This window comes from Phocoena sinus, chromosome 19, assembly GCF_008692025.1.
Source record: "Phocoena sinus isolate mPhoSin1 chromosome 19, mPhoSin1.pri, whole genome shotgun sequence".
Lineage (NCBI taxonomy): Eukaryota > Metazoa > Chordata > Mammalia > Artiodactyla > Phocoenidae > Phocoena > Phocoena sinus.
The window spans coordinates 57,341,017-57,367,702 of record NC_045781.1 but is presented as its reverse complement, the minus strand read 5'-3'; the positions used below and the strand labels follow the sequence as shown (position 1 = coordinate 57,367,702).

Below are 26,686 nucleotides of genomic sequence, written 5' to 3'. Positions count from 1 at the left end.
TCACGTTCCTCACTTTTTAGCCTTCTAGCCAGTTTATCATTTGTTCCTTTTTCATTGAACATTTAGTCAATACACATTTGCTGATTACATGATGTGTGTTAGCAGGTCTATCATGTGACAGGAGATACATCTAGTAAGGCTGCTACTAAAGGAAGCAAATGTTTGTGACAAAACATATGATGGTGCTGTAATAAAGGGACATTCTGAGAAGGGGTGGCTGTTTACTGGCATAGACTGGGGAGAGGGTTCTCCTGGCACAGGAGACAGCTTGAACAAGGGGCAGACACGGTGAGTTTCAGTAGAGACATAGGAGATGATGCCAGACTGGGAGGTTAGGACAGGATTGTGAGGTACTTTGTGTGATGTCATAAGAAGTCAATGGGGCCGTTAAATATTTCTAAATAGGTGAGTGAAGTGATGAGTATGCTTTTGTTTATGTGTTGCTATTTGCAGGAAGAGAGCTCTGATAACAGGGTGGAGGACAGTTTGAAAAACCGTTGAGATACAGGGAGGGCAGTTACATGTTTTTCTTTTTTTTTTTTTGAGTGCGGAGTCTTTTTTTTTGGAAAATTTATTTATTTTTATTTTTGGCTGTGTTGGGTCTTCATTGCTGCGCGCGGACTTTTCTCTAGTTGCGGCGAGCTGGGGCTACTCTTCGTTGCAGTGTGCGGGCTTCTCATTGGGTGGCTTCTCTTGTTGTGGAGCACGGGCTCTAGGCGTGCGGGCTTCAGTAGTTGTGGCACGTGGGCTCAGTAGTTGTGGCTCGCGGGCTCTATAGCGCAGATTCAGTAGTTGTGGGGCACGGGCTTAGCTGCTCCGTGGCACGTGGGGTCTTCCCGGACCAGGGATCGAACCCGTGTCCCCTGCATTGGCAGGCGGATTCTTAACCACTGCGCCACCAGGGAAGTCCCTACATGTTGTTTTTCAATTGCCTGGAGTTGAGGTGGTCAAGGTTTGAAGTACAGAATGGTTACTTCTGTCAGAAGATGAACTTCCTTGTTTATGGGATTCTGTGGACTGGGGTAGGCAGCCCTCTCTTCTGCTTGGAGACCTCCTTAGGGAGGTAGTGAATAGCCAGCACCTTGTGGAGGCTGGGCCCAGGGAACTGGCGGTCACTATTTTCTATTTGAGTAGAAATAGAAACACTGACCAGAAACACTGAGGTGGGCTGTGGATTCTTAACTTCCTTGTGGGCTTTGGTTAGTCTTCCTTTTGGGCTCCTGAAGGGCTCTCCAGCACTTCAGGGCGTTGAAGTCAGTCTTGACCAGAAAGGATTTGGGCCCACCCAGGCAGAGGCTCCTATAATCCTGTAATCTTGTAATCACATCCATACCCTTGGCCCTCCTCTCTGGACAGTTTCTTGTTATCAGTGCTCCTTAGGGTGAAGCCACTGTCAGGAGAAGGTCTGCACATTCTCCACCCCCGCCCTAGGCCCCAGTCAGCCTCCAGAACCCAATAAATAAGGTAACTAGGGCACAGCAAGATCAGACTGACTACACACCTAGCGCGAGGTTCTTGGTGTCCTCTGGGGAGTTCTGGTGGGCTCCTCCAGGCCTTTCTGGGAGGTCCTCGGAGCAGTGTCCTCTGGGCTTTCCTGGAGGATTCTTCATGGAAGGGTGCTCAGGGGGGGTTCTTGGGGGGCAACTTTGGGCCTTCCTGGGGGGTTTTGCGGGGGCCCTTCGGGCCTTCCTGGGGCATTCTGGGTTGGGGGGAGGTGCCCCGTAGGGTGTTCGGGGCTGATCTCGGGAAGAGCGCGTCAGCCACATACTCGGGAGGTGGTAAGTTCAGCCCTCACACCCGACAGCGCGCCATTTGCTGCCCAGGCGCCGGTCCCTCCGGGGGTCGTGGGGTCGTGGGGCCGCGGGGAGACGGTCTCAATGACACGGGAGGGCGGGGGTAGGCGGGAGGCATTCGGGGTCGGCCCAGGTCTTTGCAGGTTCCCCCTGGTGGGCGGGGCCAAGCCCTAGACCGCGAGGTCGCCGATGCATTCGGGGCGTGGCTTGACAGTCGGGAGGGGTGTGGCTCGAATCCCAGGGGCGTGTCTTGCTTTCCTGGGACAGGGGCTCGGATCCTCCGGAGGGCGGGGCTCGGCTCTCCAGGGGGCGGGGCTAGACTCTCATCGGGGCGGGGATAGGCTCTCTTGCGGGGTGGGGCGGGGCTCGGCTCTCTGGCGGCGCGTGCGCACCGGCGGCGGCGACGGCGCGGCGGCCGTCAGTCGCCGGCATGGCGGTGTGCGCTCGCCTCTGCGGCGTGGGCCCGTCGCGGGGATGCCGGCGCCGCCAGCAGCGCCGGGGCCCGGCCGAGGCGGCAGCGGCCGACAGCGAGCCGGACACGGACCCCGAGGAAGAGCGCATCGAGGCGGGCGCGGCGGCGCTGGCCGGGGCGGGGGGCGGCCGGAGCGCGGGCCCCTCGTCGCCCCCGCGCTGCTCGCTGCTGGAGCTGCCGCCCGAGCTGCTTGTGGAGATCTTCGCTTCGCTGCCCGGCACCGACCTGCCCAGCCTGGCCCAGGTCTGCACCAAGTTCCGGCGCATCCTGCACACCGACACCATCTGGAGGCGGCGCTGCCGGGAGGGTAAGTGCGTCGGGGCGGGGCCTGGTTGAGGGGGCTTGGCCGGGGGAAGCTCTGGGCGGGGTCACCACGGGCTCTGGAAGGGCACCTGCCTTGGAACGGTGCTCCAGGAGGGTCCCGGCCGCCGGGGCGTGCTGTGACCCCGGGGGGCCCTACCACAGACCCGGGACCGCGGGTTCCGGGCGCGGTGGAGTTCCGGGTGGGCGGCGGACCGGGTTCTGCCTGCATGGGGTGATCAGAGAGGGGTGAGGGGTCCCCCAGCTGCGGGGGCCAGGACGCCGAGGGCAGTGACGCGAGCTGGGGCTGAGTTTAGGCCGGGGAGCAAGCTGACGTCTGTCCTTGGTCCCCAGTCCTTGGGGGCGGAGCTGACGGGAACGATGAGGGTGAACTTGAATAGTTAGGGGAGCCCGAGGGTTTGGCGTGTCTCCTGAGGGCGAGGACCTGGTCTGTGGAGCGGTGGGTGGAGCCGGGCATTGCTGCAGGGGGCTGATGCCCCCCCCTCAGGGATGGTGGTGGCCGAAGTGAGGATAGTGAGTAGTTTTGTAACAAATCCCAGGAAGAAAGCTTTACCTAATCCATAGTTCAAGTCTTTCTGTTCATTTGAACGTTGGTAGATCTCTGATGTTCAATAAGCTCTCATGTTTTGGTAAAAACAATAGGTAAGAAAAAAAAATCAAACAGCGAAGGACAACAAAGGGAAGAAAGTAAAATATCTTCCGGGACCCCTGCAATCAAAGATAAGCCATTCTTAAAATTTTGGAAAAATTTAGTATAAAAAAGGCTTCATAGTGTTCCACTGTCTATGTATGCCACAGACTAGTCCCTGACTGATAGACTTTTAAGTTTGCAGTTTTTTTCTTTTTGTAAACAGTGCTGTCAAGAGTGCCTTTGTGCCTTTTATAGGAGTTCATGGGACTTACATGGGACTTACATGTACCTTTTAGAACTTCTGAGATTATCTTCTTGGAGTGTACTTCCCAAAGTGGGGTTGTGGGCAGTGGGGTGTGCACGCTGATAACACCTTAGATACTTATTGCCCAGCTGTTGGCATTTGCACCCCCAGGAAGACTGCATGAGAAGGCCGCTTTCCAGATATCCTTCCCAGCAGGGGATCAGTCAGTCATCTTCTTTTTTTTTTTTTTTTTTAGTCATCTTCTTTCTGCTATAAGACTCAGTGGTCAAGACTGATTTGTAATCTGTTTATCGGCTCTGAGATCCTGGAGATGCTGCTTCACCTTCCCAAGTGTTATTGGCAAGTGCTGCTCCCATAGGGTGACTTTGAGGGTTAAATGGGATGAGGCAGATGAAGCCCTCACCCCCTAAATGGTTATGATGCTTCTTGGCCATTTTAATTTCACCTCTTGTGAATTCCATGTTTGTGTTTTGTTTTGGGTTTTTTGGTCTCCTTTTTTCTTAGGGAGTTTATTTTGTCTTACAAATTAGTAAGAGCTTGTTGAATATTAGCAGTATTTTTTTTTTTTTTTTTTTCTGTTGAGGTAAGTTCCCTCTATCCCCACTTACTGGAGAGTTTTTATCATAAATGGGTGTTGAATTTTGTCAAAAGATTTTGCTGCATCTATTGAGATGATCATACGGGTTTTTTGTTTGTTTTTTAATTTATTTATTTTGTTTATTTATTTTGGGCTGCTTTGGGTCTTTGGTGCTGTGTGCGGGCTTTCTCTAGTTGCGGTGATCGGGGGCTACCCTTCATTGCGGTGCGTGGGCTTCTCATGGCGGTGGCTTCTCTTGTTGCGGAGCACGGTCTCTACGGCGCGCGGGCTCAGTAGTTGTGGCTTGCGGGCTCTAGAGCACAGGCTCAGTAGTTGTGGTGCACGGGCCTAGTTGCTCCGCGGCATGTGGGATCTTCCTGGACCAGGGCTCGAGCCTATGTCCTTTGCATTGGCAGGCGGAGTCTTAACTACTGCGCCACCCGGGAAGCCCGATCATATGGTTTTTATTTTTCAATTTGTTAATGTGGTGTATCACATTGATTGATTTGCATATACTGAAGAATTCTTGCATCTCTGGGATAAATTCCACTTGATCATGGTGTATGATCCTTTTAATGTGTTGTTGGATTCTGTTTGCTAGTATTTTGTTGAGGATTTTTGCATCTGTACTCATCAGTGATATTGGTCTGTAATTTTGTTTTTCGTAGTATCTTTGTCTGGTTTTGGCATCAGGTGGCCTCGTGGAATGAGTGTGGGAGTGTTCCTTCCTCTGCAATTGTTTGGAAGAGTTTGAGAAGGATGGGTGTTAGCTCTTCTCTAAATATTTGATAGAATTCACCTGTGAAGCCATCTGGTCCTGGACTTTTGTTTGTTGGAAGATTTTTAATCACAGTTTCAATTTCATTACTTGTGATTTGTCTCTTCATATTTTCTATTTCTTCCTGGTTCAGTCTTGGAAGGTCATACCTTTCTAAGAATTTGTCCATTTCTCCCAGGTTGTCCATTTTATTGGCATAGAGTTGCCTGTAGTAGTCTCTTATGATGCTTTGTATTTCTGCGGTGTCTGTTGTGACTTCTCCTTTTTCATTTCTAATTTTATTGATTTGAGTCCTCTCCCTCTTTTTCTTAATGACTCTGACTGAAGGTTTATCAATTTTGTTTATCTTCTTAAAGAACCAGCTTTTAGTTTTATTGACCTTTGCTATTGCTTTCTTTATTTCTATTTCATTTATTTCTGCTCTGATCTTTATGATTTCTTTCCTTCTACTAACTTTGGGTTTTGTTTGTTCTTCTTTCTCTAGTTCCTTTAGGTGTGAGGTTAGATTGTTTATTTGAGATTTTTCTTGTTTCTTGAGGTAAGATTGTATTGCTATAAACTTCCCTCTTAGAACTGCTTTTGCCGCATCCCATAGGTTTTGGATCATCGTGCTTTCATTGTCATTTGTCTCGAGGTATTTTTTGATTTCTGCTTTGATTTCTTCAGTGATCTCTTGGTTATTTAGTAACGTATTGTTTAGCCTCCATGTGTTTGTGTTTTTTACATTTTTTTCCCTGTAATTTATTTCTAATCTCATAGCGTTGTGGTCAGAAAAGATGCTCGATATGATTTACATTTTCTTAAATTCACTGAGGCTTGATATGTGACCCAAGATGTGATCTATCCTGGAGAATGTTCCATGTGCACTTGAGAAGTAAGTGTAATCCGCTGTTTTCAGATGGAATGTGCTATAAATATCAATTAAATCTGTCTGGCCTATTGTGTCATTTAAAGCTTGTGCTTCCTAATTAATTTTCTGTCTGTTTTTGTTTTTGTTTTTGAGGTACGCGGGCCTCTCACAGTTGTGGCCTCTCCCGTTGCGGAGCACAGGCTCCGGACGTGCAGGCTCAGCGGCCATGGCTCACGGGCCCAGCCGCTGCGCGGCATGTGGGATCCTCCCGGACCGGGACACGAACCCGTGTCCCCTGCATTGGCAGGCGGACTCTTTACTACTGCGCCACCAGGGAAACCCTTGGGTTTGTTTTTGTAGGTCCTTTTCTTCTCTCTCTCTCTTTTTTTTACATTAAAAAAATTTTATTTATTTATTTATTTATTTTTGGCTGCATTGGGTCTTTGTTGCTGGGTGTGGGCTTTCTCTAGTTGTGGTGTGTGGGCTTCTCAATGTGGTGGCTTCTGTTGTTGCAGAGCATGGGCTCTAGGCACACGGGCTTCAGTAATTGTAGCATGTGGGCTCAGTAGTTATGGCTCACGGGCTCTAGAGCACAGGCTCAGTAGTTGTGGTGCATGGGCTTAGCTGCTCCTCGGCATGTGGGATCTTCCCAGACCAGGGCTCGAACCCGTGTCCCCTGCATTGGCAGGTGGATTCTTAACCACTGCGCCACCAGGGAAGTCACTTTTCTTCTCTTGTTTCCCACTTAGAGAAGTTCCTTTAGCGTTTGTTGTAGAGCTGGTTTGGTGGTGCTGAATTCTTTTAGCTTTTGCTTGTCTGTAAAGCTTGCTGGGTAGAGTAATCTTGGTTGTAGTTTCTTCTGTTTCATCACTTTTAATATATCGTGCCACTCCCTTCTGGCTTGTAGAGCTTCTGCTGAGAAAGCAGCTGTTCACCTTATGGGAGTTCCCTTGTATGTTATTTTTCCCTTGTTGCTTTTAATAATTTTTCTTTGTCTTTAATTTTTGTCAATTTGATTACTATGTGTCTTGGTGTGTTTCTCCTTGGATTTATCCTGCCTGGAACTCTCTGTGCTTCCTGGACTTGGGTGGCTATTTCCTTTCCCATGTTAGGGAAGTTTTCGACTATAATCTCTTCAAATATTTTCTCAGGTCTTTCTCTGTCTGTACTCCTTTTGGGACTGAATAATGCAAATGTTGGTGCGTTTGATGTTGTCCCAGAGGTCTCTTAGACTGTCTTCATTTCTTTTCATTCTCTTTTCTTTGAATATTAGCAGTATTAACCTTTTGTCATCTATTTGGCAAGTGAGTTTCTTTTGACATTTTAAAATAGAGGCAAAGAGAGTTCCACCTTTTCATTTGCTTTGTTTTGCATTTTGTACACCTGTGAGACCCAGGTTCATCACAGATGTTCCTTTGTGCTCTGTGGAGTTTCTCCATCAGTCAGCCAAACCTGTGTGGTGGTCTCCGGGTGTTGTCTCTGGGGAAACTGTAACGTATGTAGCAAGAGAGAGTAACGGAAGACTTCTGTATAATCAGAAAACTCAAAGGTATGCCACATAGTAAAATTAACTGGAGGTACAGCTCAGAGCAAATTCTTAGAATTGCTAGTGGAAGCATAAAAAGTCCTCACGAAGATGTGGAAAGACTTTGGGGGGCCGACAGGGAAGAACTCTTCAGTCCTTCTTTGCTTCCGTCTGTGCTTCTCAGTTCAGCTTTTCTGGGACAGCAGACACTGTGATGGTAGGATCAAGGTCTCTTCTTCACCAAGGTGGCTTAGCAGCTAGGAGAATTTTCACTTTGAGAAATTAAAAAAATGAAAAACAAACATGGTAAAACAGGCATATTCCTAGTCATCCCCAGTAAATAACAGTTAAGTCTTCTGTCATATTTGCTTTTGAATTCTCTACCTTTTTTTAAAAGAAACCCTCTCAGGCAGCATTTAAGTCCCTCCTGATCACCCCTGTCCTTCCCACTCCCAAGAAGCAACCACTATTGTGGGTTGAGTTTACTTGTATATACATATTCCTGTAACATCCCCAATGTGTAACATTGCTTTATGGTGCTTTAATTTTAAGACGTATATCATACCACAAGTATTGTGCGTCTGCCTTTTCCCCCTGTCCACTTGTGTTTTTAAATTCTGTCCATGTTAATATATTTAAGTCTGGTTCAGTCTTCTTGAACGCTATGTGGTGGTTCATAATTTGAAGAGGCCACATGTGTTCCTTTGCTCATTTTAATTTTTTTCATACCGTGTACACAGTGTTACAGCAAAGAAGCTCTTACGTGTCTTCAGACGCAGATAAATTTGTAAATTTCTCTAAGGAATATACCCAGAAGTAGTGTTGCCGGGGTAGTGGGCTGTGAGATTTGCAGTTTTACTAGATACTGACCAGTTATTTTTTTGGAGTGATTCTTCACTCCAAATATAACATAGTTGTATTTTCCTCTTTGCACACCTGTCACGAGGGTGTGCACGGGCAAGTCACCGAAAGTGACAGGAATGCTCTGTGTTTATTTACAAAGTAGCTGTCTTTGTGGTCTGGGTTCTTTAAGTTATCTCATTTAATCCAGTGTCCTCTAAATTCTTTCTGGTTTGAATGATTCATTTCTAAAAATCTGTGTCAGTCTGGGTGAGAAACAGCATCTCATTTTAATTTGCAGACAGCTGATAACTCATGAAGATGCACATTTAAGAAATAAAATTATAGGCAATTTGGATTTCTCTTATTCGCGTATCCTTAATCTTTGCCCTTTTTCTCTATCGTTATTTTTTCTCATTGATTTGCGGGTTTTATTTATTTAATCTGGGTCGATTTCTGTTTAATATACGCAAAACATTTTCTCATAGTCAATAACCCTTTGCTTTTTAACTTCATTTACAGTGACTTTTGCAAAAGTTACTGCGTTAGTCAAAGTGACTTCTGCAAAAGCTACAGCGTTAATCAAAGCTACGCACTTTTAACTTTGGGTTTAAGTAATCATTGTTGTCCCGAGGTTATGAAGGTCTTCAGTTTCACTAGTTCATTCTGGTAGCTTTCATTTCCAGCTCATCTGGGTCCAACATTGGATGGTTGGCAGTTCCGTGCGTAATTCATAGGCATCTCGTAGGGTTAGTCTAATTATGACTGGAATATGTATAAGAATAGTCGCGTGTGAGACAAGTCTGATCTTATTTCCCTGAGCCCCAGACTTCTTCCATCCTGAACTAGACATTTGGTTATGGTGGGTGTTAAGGCCAAAGTCATGTCCACAGAGGCAAAAACCAGTGCCCTCAGCCTTGGTGAGCAGGAGGTGCGTGGTCCTCGCCCAGCAGGCTTCCTGGCCCAGAAGCTCCAGGTCCGGCCCTGACACGGCACGATGGTGCTTCCATGTGTTAGTGTCTTGGGAAGGTGAGTGAGACATTAGTGAGTCTGCACGTTTACTACTCAGTGTTTACACATTTGCTTTCTGTATTTTGATAATTGGGTTTCCCAGAGGAGAAGACAAGCCACAGAAAGGGGCACAGGGAGGAGGGTGCCACGCACCTGTGTTTTATTGTTTCAGAGCATTTGGGCTGTGATGGACTTCCAGGGCACGGGCAGGGCGAGCATGTCAGTGGCTCTTCATAAAATGAGAGGATGACTCAGGGGCGGGGGGGCGGGGCGTAGGGACGCTACAAACTTAAAATGAGAAGGCTGTATAGCGCTTGATGAGAATCTCACAATTTTCAGTGTCCTAGCAATAATAAGTCAACAATAATAATCAGTTGTTTTTATAGAATTTGGTCTTTTGAGCCTCCTGCCTGTTGGAGCTATTTGATTAACTATTTTCAGGTGGTATTTCTGGGGGCGGGTGAAAGAAAGTTGCTACTGAGAAGCCCAATCTGTGTTCCTGTTTTGGGGGCAGATACACCAAATAGGCGCTCTTACAGGAAACCAAACCAGAGCAACCCCAGCCGGCAGTGTGGGCGCGGCGTCAGGAGCCCAGCAATGTTTTGATGCATCCCTCCTTTGGCTTCAGGCCTCCTGCAGTTACTGGCATGTGGGGCTATAAATAAGCCATCATTTCTCAGAGCATAGCGTAGAAGCCGAGTTCGTTCTTTGTCTTTGACCCAGAGGAGGCTTTTTTTGGTTAACACTTCACTGTTTAGTTGGTGAATTTTGAAATGCTGGCCGGTCTACCTGAGGCTAAGGTGTTTAGAAAATTCAGACCATGGTTCTAAATCAGAACATTCAAATAATAACAAAAGAAGCATTTGAAAGCAAAGGAAATGCAAAGGAAGTGCTCCCACGTGTATTTTCCCTTCTACACCAACCTCTTAAATATTGAGACACAGAGTGAGGTTTTGAATTTCTAATATATAATTTGTCCATTTCTCCCCTTGATGGTAAGTGTTTTAATGACACCTGGAATAATATTTGTATAATATTTTGATTGCTTGTAAGTCTAAAGTGGGCTTAAATTCCATCATAATTAGAAATACCCTTTTCCCAAAATGTATGAGCTTTATGACAGAAATGGGAAGTTAAAAACCAATATTTAATTTTGCATTTGCATGTAGAAGAAAACGCTTTCTATACTGTTTGATGTGCTGATGTGAAATGCGAGAAATGCGGCTTTTGTTAAACATAGCTGAAATTGGAAGAGTCATCTTGGGAAGAGGTGAAATGGGCAAGTTGTCGGCTTTGAAGTCGGCTTTGGGCATATTTTATGATTCTTGTTGAGCCTTCCTGTTTTGGGGCTGGGGTGGGCGGTGTTGAGGTAGGAGAAGCGTACCTGCCTCAGCCGTGAGAAGAGGAAAGCAGGCCCCCTCCTGGACGTACAGCAGGATCTCAGAATCGTAGGGGGACATTTATCCTTTTCTTCTGCTTTGCTCTTGTCAGGACTATAGTCTCTGTATTTTTGGAAGTCCAATCTCATGTGCTGCTTCACAGAGAAACCTCATCCGTCCAGTTAGCGAAGTAGGAAAGGGTAAAGGAAAACGGTGCCTCTTGAGGGACATTGCTAACCTTACAAAAGCGAGCTGGAAAGTGGACCTGGCCCCCAGAAAGCACCGAGTGAAGAGTTCCCCTTGGCCTTGCTTAATTGGGCAGATATGGTTGCCTTGCCAGGAAGAACTGATGGGCCGTTTTCACTGTTTCGCTGTGTTTACAAAGTGATTACATAATGCATTTGAGGATCTTGGTTTGTCTTTCTGGCTGGAAAGAGTGTGCAAATACAAGGGCGTCTTTGGGACTTTGGAGGAACAGGTGTCCTGTGAGAAAGCCAGGACCGGTCAGGAGGCGGCCTGGGTTCTAACTCATGAGTCAGCATCCTTTGCCAGTGACACCCTCACTGTCCGCCCAGTGGTGATGGACAGGGGACGAAACCCAGAGTAGCCAAGCCTGTATGAGGAGTATTAGTGGGGAGTCAGGAAGTGTCTGAAATCTGAGAAGGGGTCCGGGGCGAGGTGATGGCAGAGTCAGACTCTGCTTACCTCCTGGTCTCACGAGTGGCTGGCGAGACCGAGCAGGTGTGTGTGCACCAGGAAGAAGTGTCCGGGCATGACAGGTGGGCTTCAGCTGGAGTGGGGCTCCCTTGGCCAGGGATACCTGTCGTGGAGCTGGACAGGGTCAGCGTCCTCTGGCTGGCAGGGCGAGGCTTCTCGAGGCTGCTGTTGGCACCAAGACTGTTCATCTTTGCAGGGGTGGAGCTGGTTGGGAAGAAGTCGCGTGGAGTATGTAGGTGCTGTCAGCTGTTCTTGGGAACTATTGGTTAGCATCCCGAATATTCTAGGTGTTGAATAGGAGATGCCTATGGGCTGTATCCAGGTTTTGGTTTTTACATTCTTCCCATCCTAAGATGAGCTGACTGCACAGGGTTTTTCCAGATCTGCTACATTATCAAAAAAAAAAAAAGGCATTTCATGCAGTTATAGTAACAGCTAAGGAAAGCAGCGAGCTGGGGGACACCCAGGGGTTTGGAAGCGGCACTGTGCTGTCGCAGGGGTGTCCTCGGAACAGTTGTGTCAGGAAGCCTGGGGGCCCGTTGCCTGACACCCCTGAGCCTGGCGGAGCCCCCTCCCCACCAGTTCCCTCCCCTGCCTCTGCCTCCTTTATCAGCCTCAGAAGTAAAGGTTTTATTTATTTATTTTCCTTATTTATTTATTTCTTCGGCTGCGTTGGGTCTTAGTTGCAACACGCAGGATCTTTCACTTTGGCGCTGGCTCTTCCTTGCGGCATGAGGGCTTCTCTCTAGTTGTGGCGTGCAGGTTTTCTCTCTCTAGTGTGGTGCGCAGGCTCCAGGGCGCATGGGCTCTCTAGTTTGCGGCCTGCGGGCCCTCTCATCGAGGTGCGCGAGCTCAGTTGTTGTGGTGCGTGGGCTTAGTTGTCCCGTGACATGTGGGAACTTAGTTCCCCAACCAGGGATCAAACCCGAGTCCCCTGTGTTGGAAGGCGTATTCTTTACCGCTGGACCACCAGGGAAGTCTCTCGGAAGTAAAGTTTTAACCATATTTTATTAAGGGATATAATTATCTCCAAATGTAGTGCAAACAAAAATGCGCTAAATTTGCAATCAATACTGCCTTTTGGTTTTATTTGGAAAACTGTGTGAGTTTACAGCAGGTGGGAAACAAGCCCGCAGCGCTCCTCCACTCTTCCTTCTCCCACTCTCTCCTGCCTGCCGGGGGCCACAGCTGGGTTCCAGCTGGGTTCCCCCATCCTTTCCTGCCACCTTTGACTTACCTGGTGGTGCAGTGGCCTCCTCAAGGGACCCCCCACCTGCGTCTCCAGGTGTGTCTCCTCTGGCTCCACCCACAGGTTACCCAGTCCAGGCTGCTTTTCTACCTGAGACTCTTCAGTGCTTCTGCGTTTCCTGTGGACTCCCGGCTCTGGCAGGACCAGGAGACCACCCCCTTTCCAGCCTTATCTTGTGTGCCCACCAGCTTGCTTCAGAAACTGTCTTAGTGCTGTGCCCTTCCAACGTGGCCGGGACCCTTATAAGTGGCATTTATGGGGAGCATGGGGCTAAGTTCCCTCTAATTGCAGGTACCAAGGCTGGTGCAGTGCATAGAATTATGATGTTAACTTTGTCACGTTCCATTCCGATGCAGAGAGCGTGCACATCTCAGCCACGGCTGGCTCAGGTACTGCCTCCGTTAATCTCCGTTCATCTCTTCGAGGGAAGGAGCCTCAGGAAGCAGCATGTGTTCCTTAGGTTCTCCTGTAGGGGCAAGAGAGTGGAAAAGAGGGAGAGAGAAAACTCTTCTCACCCATTCCCACCCGCAGAGACTGAATAGACTTCCTGCACATTCAGACACATGCTCTGGGTGCAGGGGTTTTCGGTAACGACCGTCACACAGTACTGACCTCACTGGACAGGAAGTGCGCCCCTGGCAGTCAGGTCACCAGAGGACGGAGCTTCAGTGTTGACTTGGCCCAGATTCCTGGGCTCTTTTTCCGTCTTGGCAAAACATTTGTTCAATAGCTTTCTGGAAATTTTCTGATTGGAGCATTTGAAGTGGCAACTTAATTTTTTTATTGTGGGAACATATACACAAAATAAAAGTGGCCACTTTAACCATTTTTAAGCTACAGTTTAGTGGTGCTGAGTACGTTCACACTTGTGCAGCCGTCACCCCAGTCGTCTCCAGAACCTTCCGTCTCATCCAGCTGACACTGAGTCCCCGTTTTCCCTTTCTCAGCCCCTGCACTCACCATTCTACTTTCCGTCTCTGTGAAATGTGGCTATTCTATAGGGACGTCATATAAGTGGAGTCATACAATATTGTCCTTTTGTGACTGCTTATCTCACTCAGCACAACGTCCTCAAGGTTCGGCCAGGCTATAGCAGGTGTCAGACTCTCCTTCCTTTTTAAGGCTGAAAAATATTCCATCGTGTGGATGGACCCTGTTTTGCTTGCCCATCATCCATCAATGGGCACTTGGGTTGCTTCCCCTTCTTGGCTATCGTGAGTAGTGCTGCTATAAACATGGGTGTACAAACATCTCTGAGTCTCTGCTTTCATCTCTTCTGGGTACGTACCCAGAAATAGGATATAGCTGTATCATATGGTAATTCCATGGTTAATTTAAATTTCCTCAAGTCCAGCTGACCCACTTTTCTCCCCCTTCCCAACTTTCTTTTTACTTGCTGCCATTTTTGGAGTAGACACTTTGAAAACAGACTTTCACAAGCTACTTTATGTCATAGATTAGCAAGGAAAGTATTTGAATCGGCAGCCTGCAACCCAAATTTGGCACTTAGAAAGCAGCTGTGGGCAGCACGGTTTGCTGTGCTAACTTTAACCATCTTGGGTAGGACGGCGTTAATGCTGGTCTTGGGTAGGATGACGTTAACACTGGTGAGTTTTTCTAGGGGGAAGGATCCGTGGTTCTGCATGTACACTGGCCTTAATGCTATTTTAAGGGCACTTTCCCTGATGACTTATGGGAAGGTTTATGGAACAGTCAGAGTATGTGGAATTGTTCCGAGCCACTGTTTAAAAAAAAAAGATTTTTCCATCATGTGAAAAATACTGAACATTTCTTGAGGGAGCAGTTGGGTCAGAGTGATATTGTTCCGCTTCGGTGAATTTATTATCTTTTGGGAACATTAAGAAAAACCCACTAAGCGTTGCTGTATTTATGAGCACTGCATCATGCTTTTGCTTTTCTTCTGATTGCTAGTGGTGTTCCTGTGGATGGTTTGTCTGTCGTGCAGGGTCATCTCTTGTGTGATATTATCAGCACCTTTTCTTGACATGATGTGCAGAGATTCTCGACAATTTGGTCATCCTGGCTAAAAACCTTAGAATCGCTTGGAAGTCTGAGCGGGTGCTGGGACGTGGTGCGTTGTCTCTAGCAGGTCGGAGGATTGCTGGGCTCAGACGCGAAAATCACCCACTGGGTCGGCAGATGCTGTGGGGCAACACTGCTGCTTCAGTGTGCTGCAGGCCGCCGGGGCACACTCGGATGCGCCTTGGGTCTGTGCCCTGCATCTCACTGGCAGAGTGTCCACATGTATCACAAAAGTGCGCAGTTCAGAGAAGACTACCCCGCGCCCCACCCGTACCCCGGCTCCCAGACTGTCTCGTCAACAAGGCAGCAAGAGGTGCATCTCATCTATCCCGTGCGCTGGTCACTGCTGGAACCGGGAGAGGACCTGTCCTTTAGCATCACATAGGAAACAAACCGAGGCACCAGTCTTGTGCGGTGACGGTTTTGGAGTGCCTGGTTGGTGCGAGGGAAGGACGCTGTTTATGGAGAGCACACGAGGTGGTGACAGCCACTGTGGTCGTCAGGAGGGCCACCTGGCTGTGGTGGACATCCCAGAGCAGACGGGGAATCATGAAGACAGCTTGTTGTGGAGCAGAGCTCTTCTCAAGAGCACAGGTAGACCAGCTGCAGCTTGGTCGCCAACAAGGGCGGGAGTGGCCCTTCCAGCTGGTCCCTGGCATGGTCTGCAAGGATTTTGACAAACCAGGCCTCTCAGTTGCTGGTGACTCATGTGACATGCAGGTGTCACCCCGTCCAAGGTCACAAACAAGCACATTTTGTTATCTAGTTCCGGACAAGTTCTTGTAACTTGCATAACACTCCAGAGTCCACATTCTTCCTGGCAGGAGGATAGAACGGGTGTTTTTGTCTGGTGACGGGCAAGGCCATGGTCTGCTCGTCAGCAGTGGAAGCAGGGGAAGCGGCACCGTCGGGCAGGCCCATCTCAGGGAGGTTTGCCAGGTGCTAACCGCCTTGCCCCAACTGGTTTCTCCACCGTCTACATCTTGAGCTTGGCTTGGATGTGGTCAAAATCCTCACAGAAGCATTGGGCTAGTGTCATCATCCATTCCACTGCAAAGACCAGGCCTTGGGGCCGGGGTGGGGTCTGTGATGTGATGAGGTGGACAGCCTTTTGCTGGCCAGACTGCAGTCCCCCTTCTGGAAGGGCTGCTGAGTCACCAACCTCTCCACGCCTGGGTTTCTCTCCCGGAGGTGGGGCAGAGCGCTGGCCGTGGAGGTGGGTTTCAGGGATTTGCTTCAAGGCCGTCCTGGGCAGCCCCAGCTGTGTCTTCGTTTCACAGAATCAGGAGGGGGTTAGGGGGGCCTTCGTGGAACGCTGACACCAGTGATGGTCTCATTTCCACGGGAACTCGCATCGTCTCCAGACTCTGAGTTTCTGCCATACCGTGGTCATAAACCAGGGTGTCTGGTTGTGAGTTTGAGCGATTAGGTTTCTAGAGCTTATCAGAATAGACATGGCAGGTTGCTATTTCATGCGGAGTGGAGTTGCCTAAAAATAGAGTAGTGGCTTCATTGGTGAGTGAGGGTGTTGACTGAATGTGGAGAAGGGCCATGAAATTTCCACAGTGAAAGAAGGGTCAGGCTGAGAAGACAAGGCCAAGGCTGAGGCGTGCCTGCTCCACCCCCACCCGCACGTCTGTCTATTAATATTTCTGCTGCTTTATGACTTCATGACTGTAATTTCCAGCAAACGTTTCTTGTTGCAGAGTACGGCGTTTGTGAAAACTTGCGGAAGCTGGAGATCACGGGCGTGTCTTGTCGAGACGTCTACGCGAAGTGTAAGTTAATCTGTCACCATCTTCTGTTAACTTGTTCCAGAAGCAGGTGCTCAGAGACATCAGCCACGGAAAATAAAAGTCCATGGCCCTCAGCTCACAGGTCTGTTCTCAGATCCGCTTTAAGTTCAGTTTTGACGTTGTAGAGACAGCGCTGGTAGTAACAGCACTGACAAGGTCGGGGGCGCTCTTCTCCCTTTCTGAGCAAATCATGACCCTGATTTTGCAGCGCAGGTGGGTGAAGGTGTCTTTCCTCTGGGGAACGTGGCTGCCCTGGAAACAACTCTGGTGTGCTTGGAGGTGCCCGTCTCTCTAGATGCCAGGCCCGCAGCCTGGATGGAGACGTGGACACCAGGAGCAACTGTGACATGCAGCCGTGACAGCTGCCAGGGCCCCTCCCCGCCACCCTGACCGCACCAGCCCCGGCCCTTCCTTGGCTTGTTTCCTGCAGGCACGTTGAGTCTCCCAGCGCCCCCATTTCTTGTCCCCGCCCCTTTGCTTTCCAGAGTCGCCAGCAATGCTCCGTGATGCCTAGAGCCCCCGACCCCAAGCATCTCTCTGCTGGCCCTTCCTCAGGGCCCTTTGCGTGAGGCTGTGAGGGTGTCCGTTGGCACTGACATCACCCAGGGGCAGTGGGCACACCGTCCTGCGGGGAGCAGCCCGCCTGTCCCTGCCCAGCGGGGTGTGGCGTGTGTTGTTAACACTCGGGGCTGGGTAGTAAAGGACGGGGAAAGAAGGATCATGATGGCCCACTCCTCTTTGGCCTGAGGTTGACCTGTTGACCTCTCTGAAAAGGAACTTAAGTGTTCATCTTAAAACCATCTTGGTAGATTTTGGCTTACACATTCTTTATTTTTTTTCCGGTACGCGGGCCTCTCACTGTCGTGGCCTCTCCCGTTGCGGAGCACGGGCTCCAGACGCGCAGGCTCAGCGGCCATGGCTCACGGGCCCAGCCGCTCCGTGGCATGTGGGATCTTCCCGGACCGGGGCAAGAACCCGCGTCCCCTGCGTCGGCAGGCGGACTCTCAACCACTGCGCCACCAGGGAAGCCCTGGCTTACACATTCTTTTGAACTCTGCACCAGTTCTGCCCTGAACACCTAGACCAGATGATGCTTCTTACTTAAACACCGAGAGGCTGGGGACCGGGCTCCTGCTCGGAAAAACCTGTGATTCAGGATGGAGGGACTTCCGGGGGCCAGGCTGCTGGGTGGGAGCCAGCGTGCTGGAGGCTTCCTTCCAGCGTCAGGCGCTTGCTCGTTGGTGTCGCTTGCTGTGTTCCCTCTTTTCAGTGGATTTGCTGCTCTCAGAGTCCCCCTGGGAGACGCCTCTCCTCCTGTGTCCCGCATCCCCCGCACAGGTAGAGTGTGGACTTTTGCGGAGCATCAGCTCTGTGGGGAGACAGCCCGGGGGGGGGCACAGTTGGTCCCTGAATCTGGGCTGATTTCTTCATCCCATCAGACTTCTCTCCACCTCAATCCCGTGGCCATTTGGGATGTTGGATTGGCCAGTGTTCCTGGGTTAGAATTTGCTCACGAGTGGGGAGATCTCCTGTTGGAGGCTCTAAGTTCTTCGTGGACCTTCCCCGGCCGCCCTGGGCACGTGTGGTTCTCGATGTTGGCGCTTGGCTGTGCCTTCGAGGCTGCTGCCCCCTCCCACCTTCTCTGGGAGCCCTGTGTGTCCCAGCCTCACCTCTGCCACCTCCCCGTATCCCCTTCTCCCCACTTGCCGAGGGGCTCGGGCTGCATCCTCAGCCACCCTCAGACGCCATCCCAACCTAGCGCCCCATCCCACCCCCGTTCCGCTGTCCTTGGTCCTGAAGCCCAGGGCAGGGCTGGTCTGCGCAAGGCCTCCCGCGCCTCCTTCCCTGTGCAGCTTCGCACTTTGGTTTCTTCTCTGGCCTCTGCTTCATGTCCCACCCACCCAAGAGAATGCGTGTCTCCAGGGGAAGTGGGTCTTGGGGCCCGAGTGGTCACGTCTCGTGAAAATGTAACTCCTTCCTGTCTTGTGGTCTCAGTGGTGAGAACAGTGCCACTTTGAACCCTGCAGAGCCCGGAGTTCCAGGGCTGGAAAGGTGGTTGTGTCCCCTTCCCTCCCGTCCCGCCCTCCATCCTGGGGGTGCCCCCAGGGCTCCGCTCCACTCTCTGCTTCAGTGTTGCTCCCCAGCGTCCGTGTCTTAAGTCTCCCAGAGCAGAGAATCCAGGAGGCCGCCCTCGCTATGGGCGTCGTGTCCAAGTCAGAGGCACACGCCCCACAGGAGTCCCTGTGAGCGCACAGAAACGAGAGGTTCCCGGCTTTGGGGACGGCCAGCTGTTTCCATGAGGCTCTAATATGAGAAGTCCTTATCATCTCACTGCTTTCTGAGTTTGTTAGGCCATTTGATGATATCATCTCAAAGCCACTTGAGTTCTGTCTGAGAGTTGTAAGCCCTCAAAGTACTCCTGGAGGGAGGCAGGTGCTCGTGCCTGCTAGGTGTCGGGGGCTGAAGCACCCAGAGGAGAACACGTGTGAGAATGAAGGCCCCCACAGAGCTCATCTCATCTGTGGGCAGAGGGGTTGCCCGGGCCTCGGGGGCATCTGTCCTGTGGAGGGGACGTCTGGACACAGGTGGATGGGCAGGTGAGTAGGAGGGAGGGGGAGGTCCAGGTGGGCCAGGGAGAGGGGACAAGGGCCTCGGTGAGGTTGCCGTGAGGCAAAGGAGGACATCTGGAGACTTCTTTGACTGCTGGTTCTTAACCCCTTGAACATGGTTGCCAAATCCAGAGACTGATTCGTATTATCTGTTATCAGCACCCCTGAGCGTTTGATCTGCCCCGGCCAAAGCGAGCTTCAGTTTTCATCTTCACAGTGCAGGAACTGTGTTTTTGTGAATTTGCTTTGAAGGCCTTATCCAGGAGAAAATCACTTAGCTTCTGGAATAGGTGGTAGAAACAGTCGTCCCTAGTTCCTGCTTAGATGGTAGAGTCAGCTACCTCAGTCCAGGGGTGAAGGGGTCTGATTGAGTTAGGAGGCTGGCAAACACGGTCCTTTGTCAAAAACAAAACACACACGTGCAGCAGGTGAAGGACAATGCCGGGTGTGCAGCGGGGCACAGGGTTCCCTACACAGCCACCCCAAATATCTGTGAGCTGCGACCTCTGCCCTCCCACCTCGGTGAGCCCCGCTGATTGTGGTGGGTGATGGGGAGAGAGCCCGGAGGGGGTCCCGAGCGGGCCGGCCGTCATGAGTTCCTGGTGTGGATCACTGACTGACAGGAGCACCTGTCACCACAATTCCTTCTTGGCCAGACCTGCCTCCTTGGCAACCGCTTGGTTCTGGGGGTCGAGGATGTAGGGAGGCGTGTGATGTCGGTGAGGGACAGGTGTTGAGTCCTGTGAAAATGGTTTCTACAGTCGAGAAGGCAGAACCATCTTCAGCCCTTTCCCTGCTGTGTCTGTTCAGGTATAAACCCTCGTGTGAAGTCGGGCCGTTTCATGAAAATTCTTCCCGATTACGAGCACATGGAATACAGAGATGTTTACACCTGCCGTACGTATCTCCTGCTGGCTTCCGCTTTTGTGGGTGAGCAAGACCGAGAAGCTGCATGGATAGGGCCTCTCACTCACAGCACGAGGCAGCTTCGGCCCCGAGATCGAGCTGACCTCCTTGGCGTTTGCTGGTTTGCACTTGGCTGCAGCGTCCTCCGTGGCTTGGCACAACCGGGGTCACTCTTGAGCGGCAACTCCAGGGCAGCTGCACAGACGGGCTGGGTGTCCGCAGCAGCTTTGGGTTTTTGGGCTGTACCAAGCAAGATCACCATGTTTAAAATGTATCGCTTCTTAAGGCAGAGTGGAAGCCTCAAAACCTTTCTATTGCTAAATGGAACGTAAGCATTCACATCTGGGCTTTATTAGTCACGTTTGCACAGCATTTGGCAATTCAAAAGCGTACATACACACACACGACAAAAGTGTGTAGAAACAGTTGATTACTTAGGTCCTGATTCCTCCTTCGATTGGCATTACTTGAGCTCTGGAGATTTTCTAAGCCACATTCCACAGGTGATGAATGCTGTCCCTGCCTTTTTTTTTTTTTTTCTTGCGGTACGCGGGCCTCTCACTGCTGTGGCCTCTCCCGTTGCGGAGCACAGGCTCCGGACGCGCAGGCTCAGCGGCCATGGCTCACGGGCCCAGCCGCTCCGCGGCATGTGGGATCTTCCCGGACCGGGGCACGGACCCGTGTCCCCTGCATCGGCAGGCGGACTCTCAACCACTGCGCCACCAGGGAAGCCCGCTGTCCCTGCCTTTTATTGGGTTGAGCCGAGATGCACTGAAAGCTGTTTTTTTTTTCTTTAAGTTATTAATTTTATTTACTTAGTTTTGGCTGCGTTGGGTCTTTGTTGCTGCGCGTGGGCTTCCTCTAGTTGCAGCAAGCGGGGGCTACTCTTCATTGCAGTGCGCAGGCTTCTCATTGCGGTGGCTTCTCTTGTTGTGGAGCGTGGGCTCTAGGTGCGCGGCTTCAGTAGTTGCGGCACGTGGGCTCAGTAGTTGCAGCCTGCAGGCTCTAGGGTGCACAGGCTTCAGTTGTTGTGGCTCGTGGGCTTAGTTGCTCTAGGGCATGTGGGATCTTCCCAGACCAGGGATCAAACCTGTGTCCCCTGCGTTGGCAGGTAGATTCTTAACCACTGAGCCACCAGGGAAGTCCCGAAAGCTGTTTTTATGTTTCAAGAAGCACAGGGACACCCTTCTGCTCTTTACTCTACCCCTCCGAGTGCTCCTCATGTCGGTGTTGCCACCGTGAGGCAGACCCACTTCTGGGTCTTAGAGGTGCACGGTTTCGGGACTTCCCTGGTAGTCCAGCGGTTAAGACTTCGCCTTCCAATGCAGGGGGCTTGGGTTCAATCCCTGGTCAGGGAGCTAAGATCCCACATGCCTAGTGGCCAAGAAACCTGAAACATAAAGCGGAAGCAACATTGTAACAAAGTTAATAAAGACTTTAAAACTGGTCCACATCAAAAATGATCTTTAAAAAAAAAAAGAAGTGCCCAGTTTCTAACAAAACCTACTCAGAGTAGAGGGAATAGAATCGTTTGTGGATTTCCTCCTAACCCCCATCAGACTCCAGCCACCTAGCTGCCATGTGCTTGGGTGGCCCCATTTTACTCGGGGTTATCCTGGGGTCCGGACAGGGCTGGGTGTGGGCAGCATGCTTTGGGGGCGTGTCTGGGCTAACAAACCCACCTTGTGTGTCACCCAGGCCCTGGGGGGATGGGTGTGGGAGCGATCACCACAAGTGTGGGGCTGGGCCGGCTGGCTATGAGGACACAAGTTCCGTTCTTTTCCCTGCCATCTCAGCAGTAGGCTCTCTAGAACATTTTGTCATGGACTGCGCTGCTCTCCCTGCTTAGCAGTCAGTGAGCCCTGGTGCCTTCTCCAGCCCCACAGGAGAGACGGTGACGTAGCGGGTATTGATGAGAACAGCGGATCAATGACACTGGCTGTGCTGACGGGAACTGGGTGCCGCGGGATTTTCGATACAAGCAGACAAGCACTTAGAGGTCCATTATGTCACACCGCTGTCACAGACTTCTTCTGGAACAACAGCCCATCTGGAACTTAATACCATAGGGCTAGTGTGGAATTCTGACCCACCTCTGGGGGTGGCCAGGACCTAGGAAGCACCTAGAGTTGCTTTGGGGGGTGTTCTTTTTGTCCCCAAGCGGTGGGCAGAAGCTTCCTGCAGCTGATGAGGACGAGTTCTGCGTCCAGACTTCCTACCACGCTTCTCGGAGACCATGTCTGACGAGAGCCACATGCCATGATGCCCCCCAGCTGCTTGTAGCTGTATTGCAGTCTTGTTTTAATTGGGGACTACTGTCCCATTGAGGTGTGAGTGTAGTTATAAAAATACAGTAGAAAACTTGAAAGATCTAGAAAACATAATGAAAATAACCAGTTGTCAGCATTGGTTGCCTTTCTCTGTGGACTGGTCTGTTACCTGGATGGTCTCCTAAAACATCAGTGAAAAACGTATGTGCGTGAACAAAAAACCAGTTTCAACTGAATTTGAAACCTCTGTACGCCCAGGTGTTCTGTGTTCCAGCGTCCTAGTGTGTCCTAACCGAGGGCAGCTCGGAATTCATCCTCTGACACTCACCAAAGCTCCAGAGACGTGTGCTGTGATGACTGGCTTGTAAGGAACAAGGCCCTGGGGCTGTTCCTCATCCACTTGTGCTCTTCCTAGAGCCATGGGGCCTCGTGTCCCCTCGTCCTCTGAAGTCCTCTGGGCCACGTTCCCTTGGACCCAAGAGATGATATCTCCCCACAGCCTTGTGGCCCAGATCAGCTGCTCTTGGTGTGTGTATGTAGCTTCCTGATGGTCTTGATAATCCATGTCTGTAAGGCGTCGGGAGTGTCCTAGGGGGTATATTGCCTTTACGATGGGTCTGACACGTGTCTGTATGTGCTAATCGATGGTGACTGTCCGAGTGCACTTTGAACTTAAAAATAACGTCGTGTACCTGTAGGGCTCTGGGTTTTGAGGTTCACACCCAGCATCCTGGCAGTGCTTCAGATTGCTCGAGTAGATATGAGGAATTTGGTGGAAACCGCCCCCCTCCACTGGTGAGGAGACAGACAGACCACTTTTAATCGTCAGGTGCAAATAACACAAGGTAGAGTCTTTGGAGGGGAAGGCCCAGTCTGCCAACTGGAGCCAAGAGCACATTGCAGGATGGTTACTGAGGAAGGAAGAGACCATTGGTAAGAATAAAACAGAAGGGTGCTCCTGGAAAGGGCAGTGGGGCACCAACGGTATGTACGTCTGAGAGAGGAGAGACCCTCTGCTACTTACGTGTCTATGGAACGTTTCTCCTGATTTTGTTCTGTGTATTGATTTTGTATCCTGCAATGTTACTGAATTCATTTATTAGCTCTAATAGCTTTTTGGTGGTGTCCTTAGGATTTTCTCTATATAGTATCATGTCATCTGCAAATAGTGACTGTCTTACTTCTTCTTTTTCAATTTGAGTACCTTTTATTTCTTTTTCTTGCCTAATTGCTCTGGCTAGGACTTCCAATCCTACGTTGAATGAAAGTGGGGAGAGTGGGCATCCTTGTCTTTCAAAAGATTTCAGCTTTTCATTTTGAGTGTGATACTGGCTGTGGGTTTGTCATACATGGCCTTTACTGTGTTGAGGTACATTCTCTCCATACCCATTTATCATAAATGGATGTTGAATTTTGTCAGAAGCCTTTTCTGCATGTATTGAGATGGTCATATGATTTTTTTAGCCTTCATTTTGTAAATGTGGTGTAGTACATTGATTGATTGATTAGTGGATGTTGCACCATCCTTGCATCCCTGGGATAAATCCCACTTGGTCATGGTTTATGATCCATTTTGGTTTGCCGATATTTTGTTGAGGATTTTTGCATCTATGTTCATCAGGAATATTGGCCTGTAATTTTGTTTTATCGTGCTGTCTGTGTCTGGTTTTAGTATCAGGGTAATGCTGGCCTCGTAGAATGAGTTTGGAAGTGTTCCCTCCTCTGATTTAATTCTAATTACCAAAAGCTTCTAGCAAGTGGCGGGAGATACCATTAGTTGCACGTATGATTTGCCTTTGGGCAAGAAACCTCAGTTCTGCAGCGACAGATGTGGTGATTCAAGAATGATGTTATGGCCTTGCTGGGTGGTGGGCCGCTGTCCCGAGTGTGCTGGGCAATGACAGCTGCTGGTAGGACAGCAGGGAAGCGACTGCTCAGTATCAGAGCATGCTGTGCAAGGAGAGCTGGATCTTTTGGGTTGGGTGTTTTCCAGTGTATCGGAGTTTCCCACTTGGCTTGTTAAGTGACCCTTCCTGTTGGCAGATGAGAACCCTGCCTAGGACTCTTTTCCTGTTAGCTCCTGAGCTGAGCCGCCCCTTAGTCATCTTGGGCTGTTGTTCCTATTTTGGGGAATAGGAGGGTTGTGTTAGAGCCAGGGATGGTTTTCTGAACACAACTATGCTGACCTCGGGGATCAGTGGTTGGAAGAGTCTCTGAGCTGGTGTTCATTCTGGAAGGCCCAAGTCCTGCTTCGTGGGGCTGAGAGCCGGAGTGTTGTCGTTATTCTGACTGAGTTTAAGTGTGGTTCTCTGGTGTTTGGGTCCCCTTGCCCACGAATGCCTGTCTTCTGTGGTCTCCTAAGAGCTGGGCCCTTTCAGCACACCTGTTTCTGATAGGAAAGCACCCGAAGGGTCTGACCCAGTCCACTTGCTGTCCTAGGTCCCAAGCCCGCCATCTGCACCTGAGCCGGTATCATTGGGACTTAATCCTGTTTACTCTTCTGCATGGTTAGTGGTTGTTTGGAAACAGCGTCGGGAGGACTTGTTGAGCTGGAATCTTCTTCCAGGCGAGGAGCCCTGGGGTGTGGTCAGCGCCTGGGCCAGGAGGTGCTGTGGATTCTGTCTTAAGCCCGCAGGCCCCTTGTGTGCCCTAGGCAGGGTCCGGGTGCGGGTCAGAGGAGAGCACAGGGGCCGGTGCCTGAGCTCATCGTGCTCCGTACCTCCTGTGGTGGTGACGCCTTAGAGCTGCCCTGCCCAGCAGGCCCTGGGCACACAAGGTCGCCGTGGGGACAGGCTGCCCTCCCACTCCTGACACCTAGAGTCTCATGTGACTCAAGTGGACTCCTTCTGTCTGAGTGCTGCCTGGACTTGCTGAGTCTTTCAGGTCACTTCTGCCAGACTAACTCTGAGACTTCTTAAAGAACAGGTTATAGAACACAGGTGTCACGTGGCCTGAGGAAACCCCGTGCCTCACGGTCCACATGACGACGTTGGTCTCTGACCTCCCCTCGGATTGTCCTGGGTGGGCCCAGGCTGGGCGAGCCAGCGTCGTGTCAGCGGGGGCGAGGGGCACACCTGAGTCTTCTAATGGGCACAGAGCTTAAAATCCAGAGACAATTGCTGCTCTAAGCACACATGGGAGGCTGAACTTTTATTTCAAAGAGATGTTGCTTTTAAAGCAAAGCAAGGAACTCCCCTTTGGGAATTGCTGAGTCTGGGGCATATTCTTTGAACAGTCTTTCCAGGGGCTTCGAGATCAGATTGATTGATCCTGGAAAGAACCAGGCGTTGTCAGCAGTCAAGTTGGGAGATGAGGGGAGGGGAGACAAGAGAAGACCATGCAATATGGGCCTATTTAATTTTTTATCCACTATTTTATCGTGAAATTTTAAAAACACGCAGAAAAGTAGAAAGAATTGTGCAGTGAACACCCATTTACCCGATTCCATAGCACCCTGCTCCACTTCACTCCCACACACTCGTCCCTCCATCCATCTTGTTTTGCGATGCATTTCAAGATAACTGGCAGCCGTCAGTCAATTTCACCCCTAAACACCTGAGTGTGTGTTGCACTGTCTGAGTTCAGTATTTGTTTACGGCTCCTGACCCTGCTCATTATTGCTTGTTTAACAAACACAAAACCCATCAGGGTATGGCCATAAAATAACCACTGACTTTAATGTGTGTCGTGTAAACCGACTCAGAGGATTGCACACAGCATGAGTGGCAGGCGCCGTGCAGACCATCGAGGCTCGTTTAGAGAAGTGTGTCTTCAGGCTGAAACCTAGGGAACGGTTGGTATTTTCCCACCAGCCGTCGGCATGCCCTGCAGGCTTGGGATGGTTCTGGCCTCATGTTCCTCTTCTCTGTTCCCCAGACCAAGCGGTGGCTGGAGAGCTGCGGTCTGGGCTCGGGCCCCTCTGGGCTCTGCTGCTTGGTCTCCCTTCCTGAAGTCGGTTGTGATGATGCAGCTCCAGCACCTGGAGACCGCCCATGGCTCCCACTGAGTATTACAGGGCCTTCAGACACAGAACCAATTTCTTCATGTATAAAGAGATTATTATAAGGAATTAGATCGCACAGCTATGGAGGCTGACAAGTCCCAGGGTCTCCAGTCAGCAGGCTGGAGACCCACAGGAGCTGATGGTGTAGTTCCAGTCCGAAATCCGGCAGCCTCCAGACCCAGGAAGAGCCCATGTTTCAGTTCGAATCCAGAGGCTGGAAAAGACCAATGTCCCAGCTCAACGCAGTCGGGCAGGAGAAAATTCCCCTCTGTTTGTGGGAGGGTTAGCCTTTTTGTCCTCTTCAGGAAGAGCCCATGATTTAGTTAGAGTTCGAAGTTAGAAAAGGCTGATATCCCAGCCTGCAGCCAGGCAGCAGGAGTGTCTCCTTGCTGGTGGGAGCACCAGCCTTCTTCTGCTCGGGCCTTCAACTGATTGGACAAGGCCCACCACACTAGGGGGGACAGTCTGCTTTCTCTGTCCACAGATTTAAATGTTAATCTCATCCGGGAACACAGACATACCAGAATAATGTTTGACTACGAATGTCTGGCCCCCCCATGGCCAAGTCCAGTTGACATATAAACTTTGCCACCACACACTGGCTGCAGAGAGACCCCAGACCCTGAAGCTGGCAGGCAGGGCCCTGCATGA

At 50.5% G+C, this 26,686-nt stretch overlaps 1 protein-coding gene across 4 annotated transcripts in view; it reads left to right on the top strand.

Moving 5' to 3' along the window:
- Window positions 1-2,191: 2,191 nt before the first annotated feature.
- FBXO31 (F-box protein 31) overlaps window positions 2,192-26,686 on the top strand; it is a 44,593-nt gene continuing 20,098 nt past the window's right edge. For 2 of the 4 annotated variants that reach the window (XM_032613046.1, XM_032613045.1), the window contains exons 1-3: window positions 2,192-2,572; window positions 16,158-16,229; window positions 19,667-19,753. In XM_032613046.1, coding sequence (XP_032468937.1) covers window positions 2,224-2,572; window positions 16,158-16,229; window positions 19,667-19,753 — 508 coding nt within the window. In that variant the 5' untranslated portion in view covers window positions 2,192-2,223. Of the gene's footprint in view, window positions 2,573-16,157; window positions 18,845-19,666; window positions 19,754-26,686 lie in introns of all 4 variants that reach the window. The other 2 variants (XM_032613048.1, XM_032613047.1) reach the window with 2 other exon arrangements.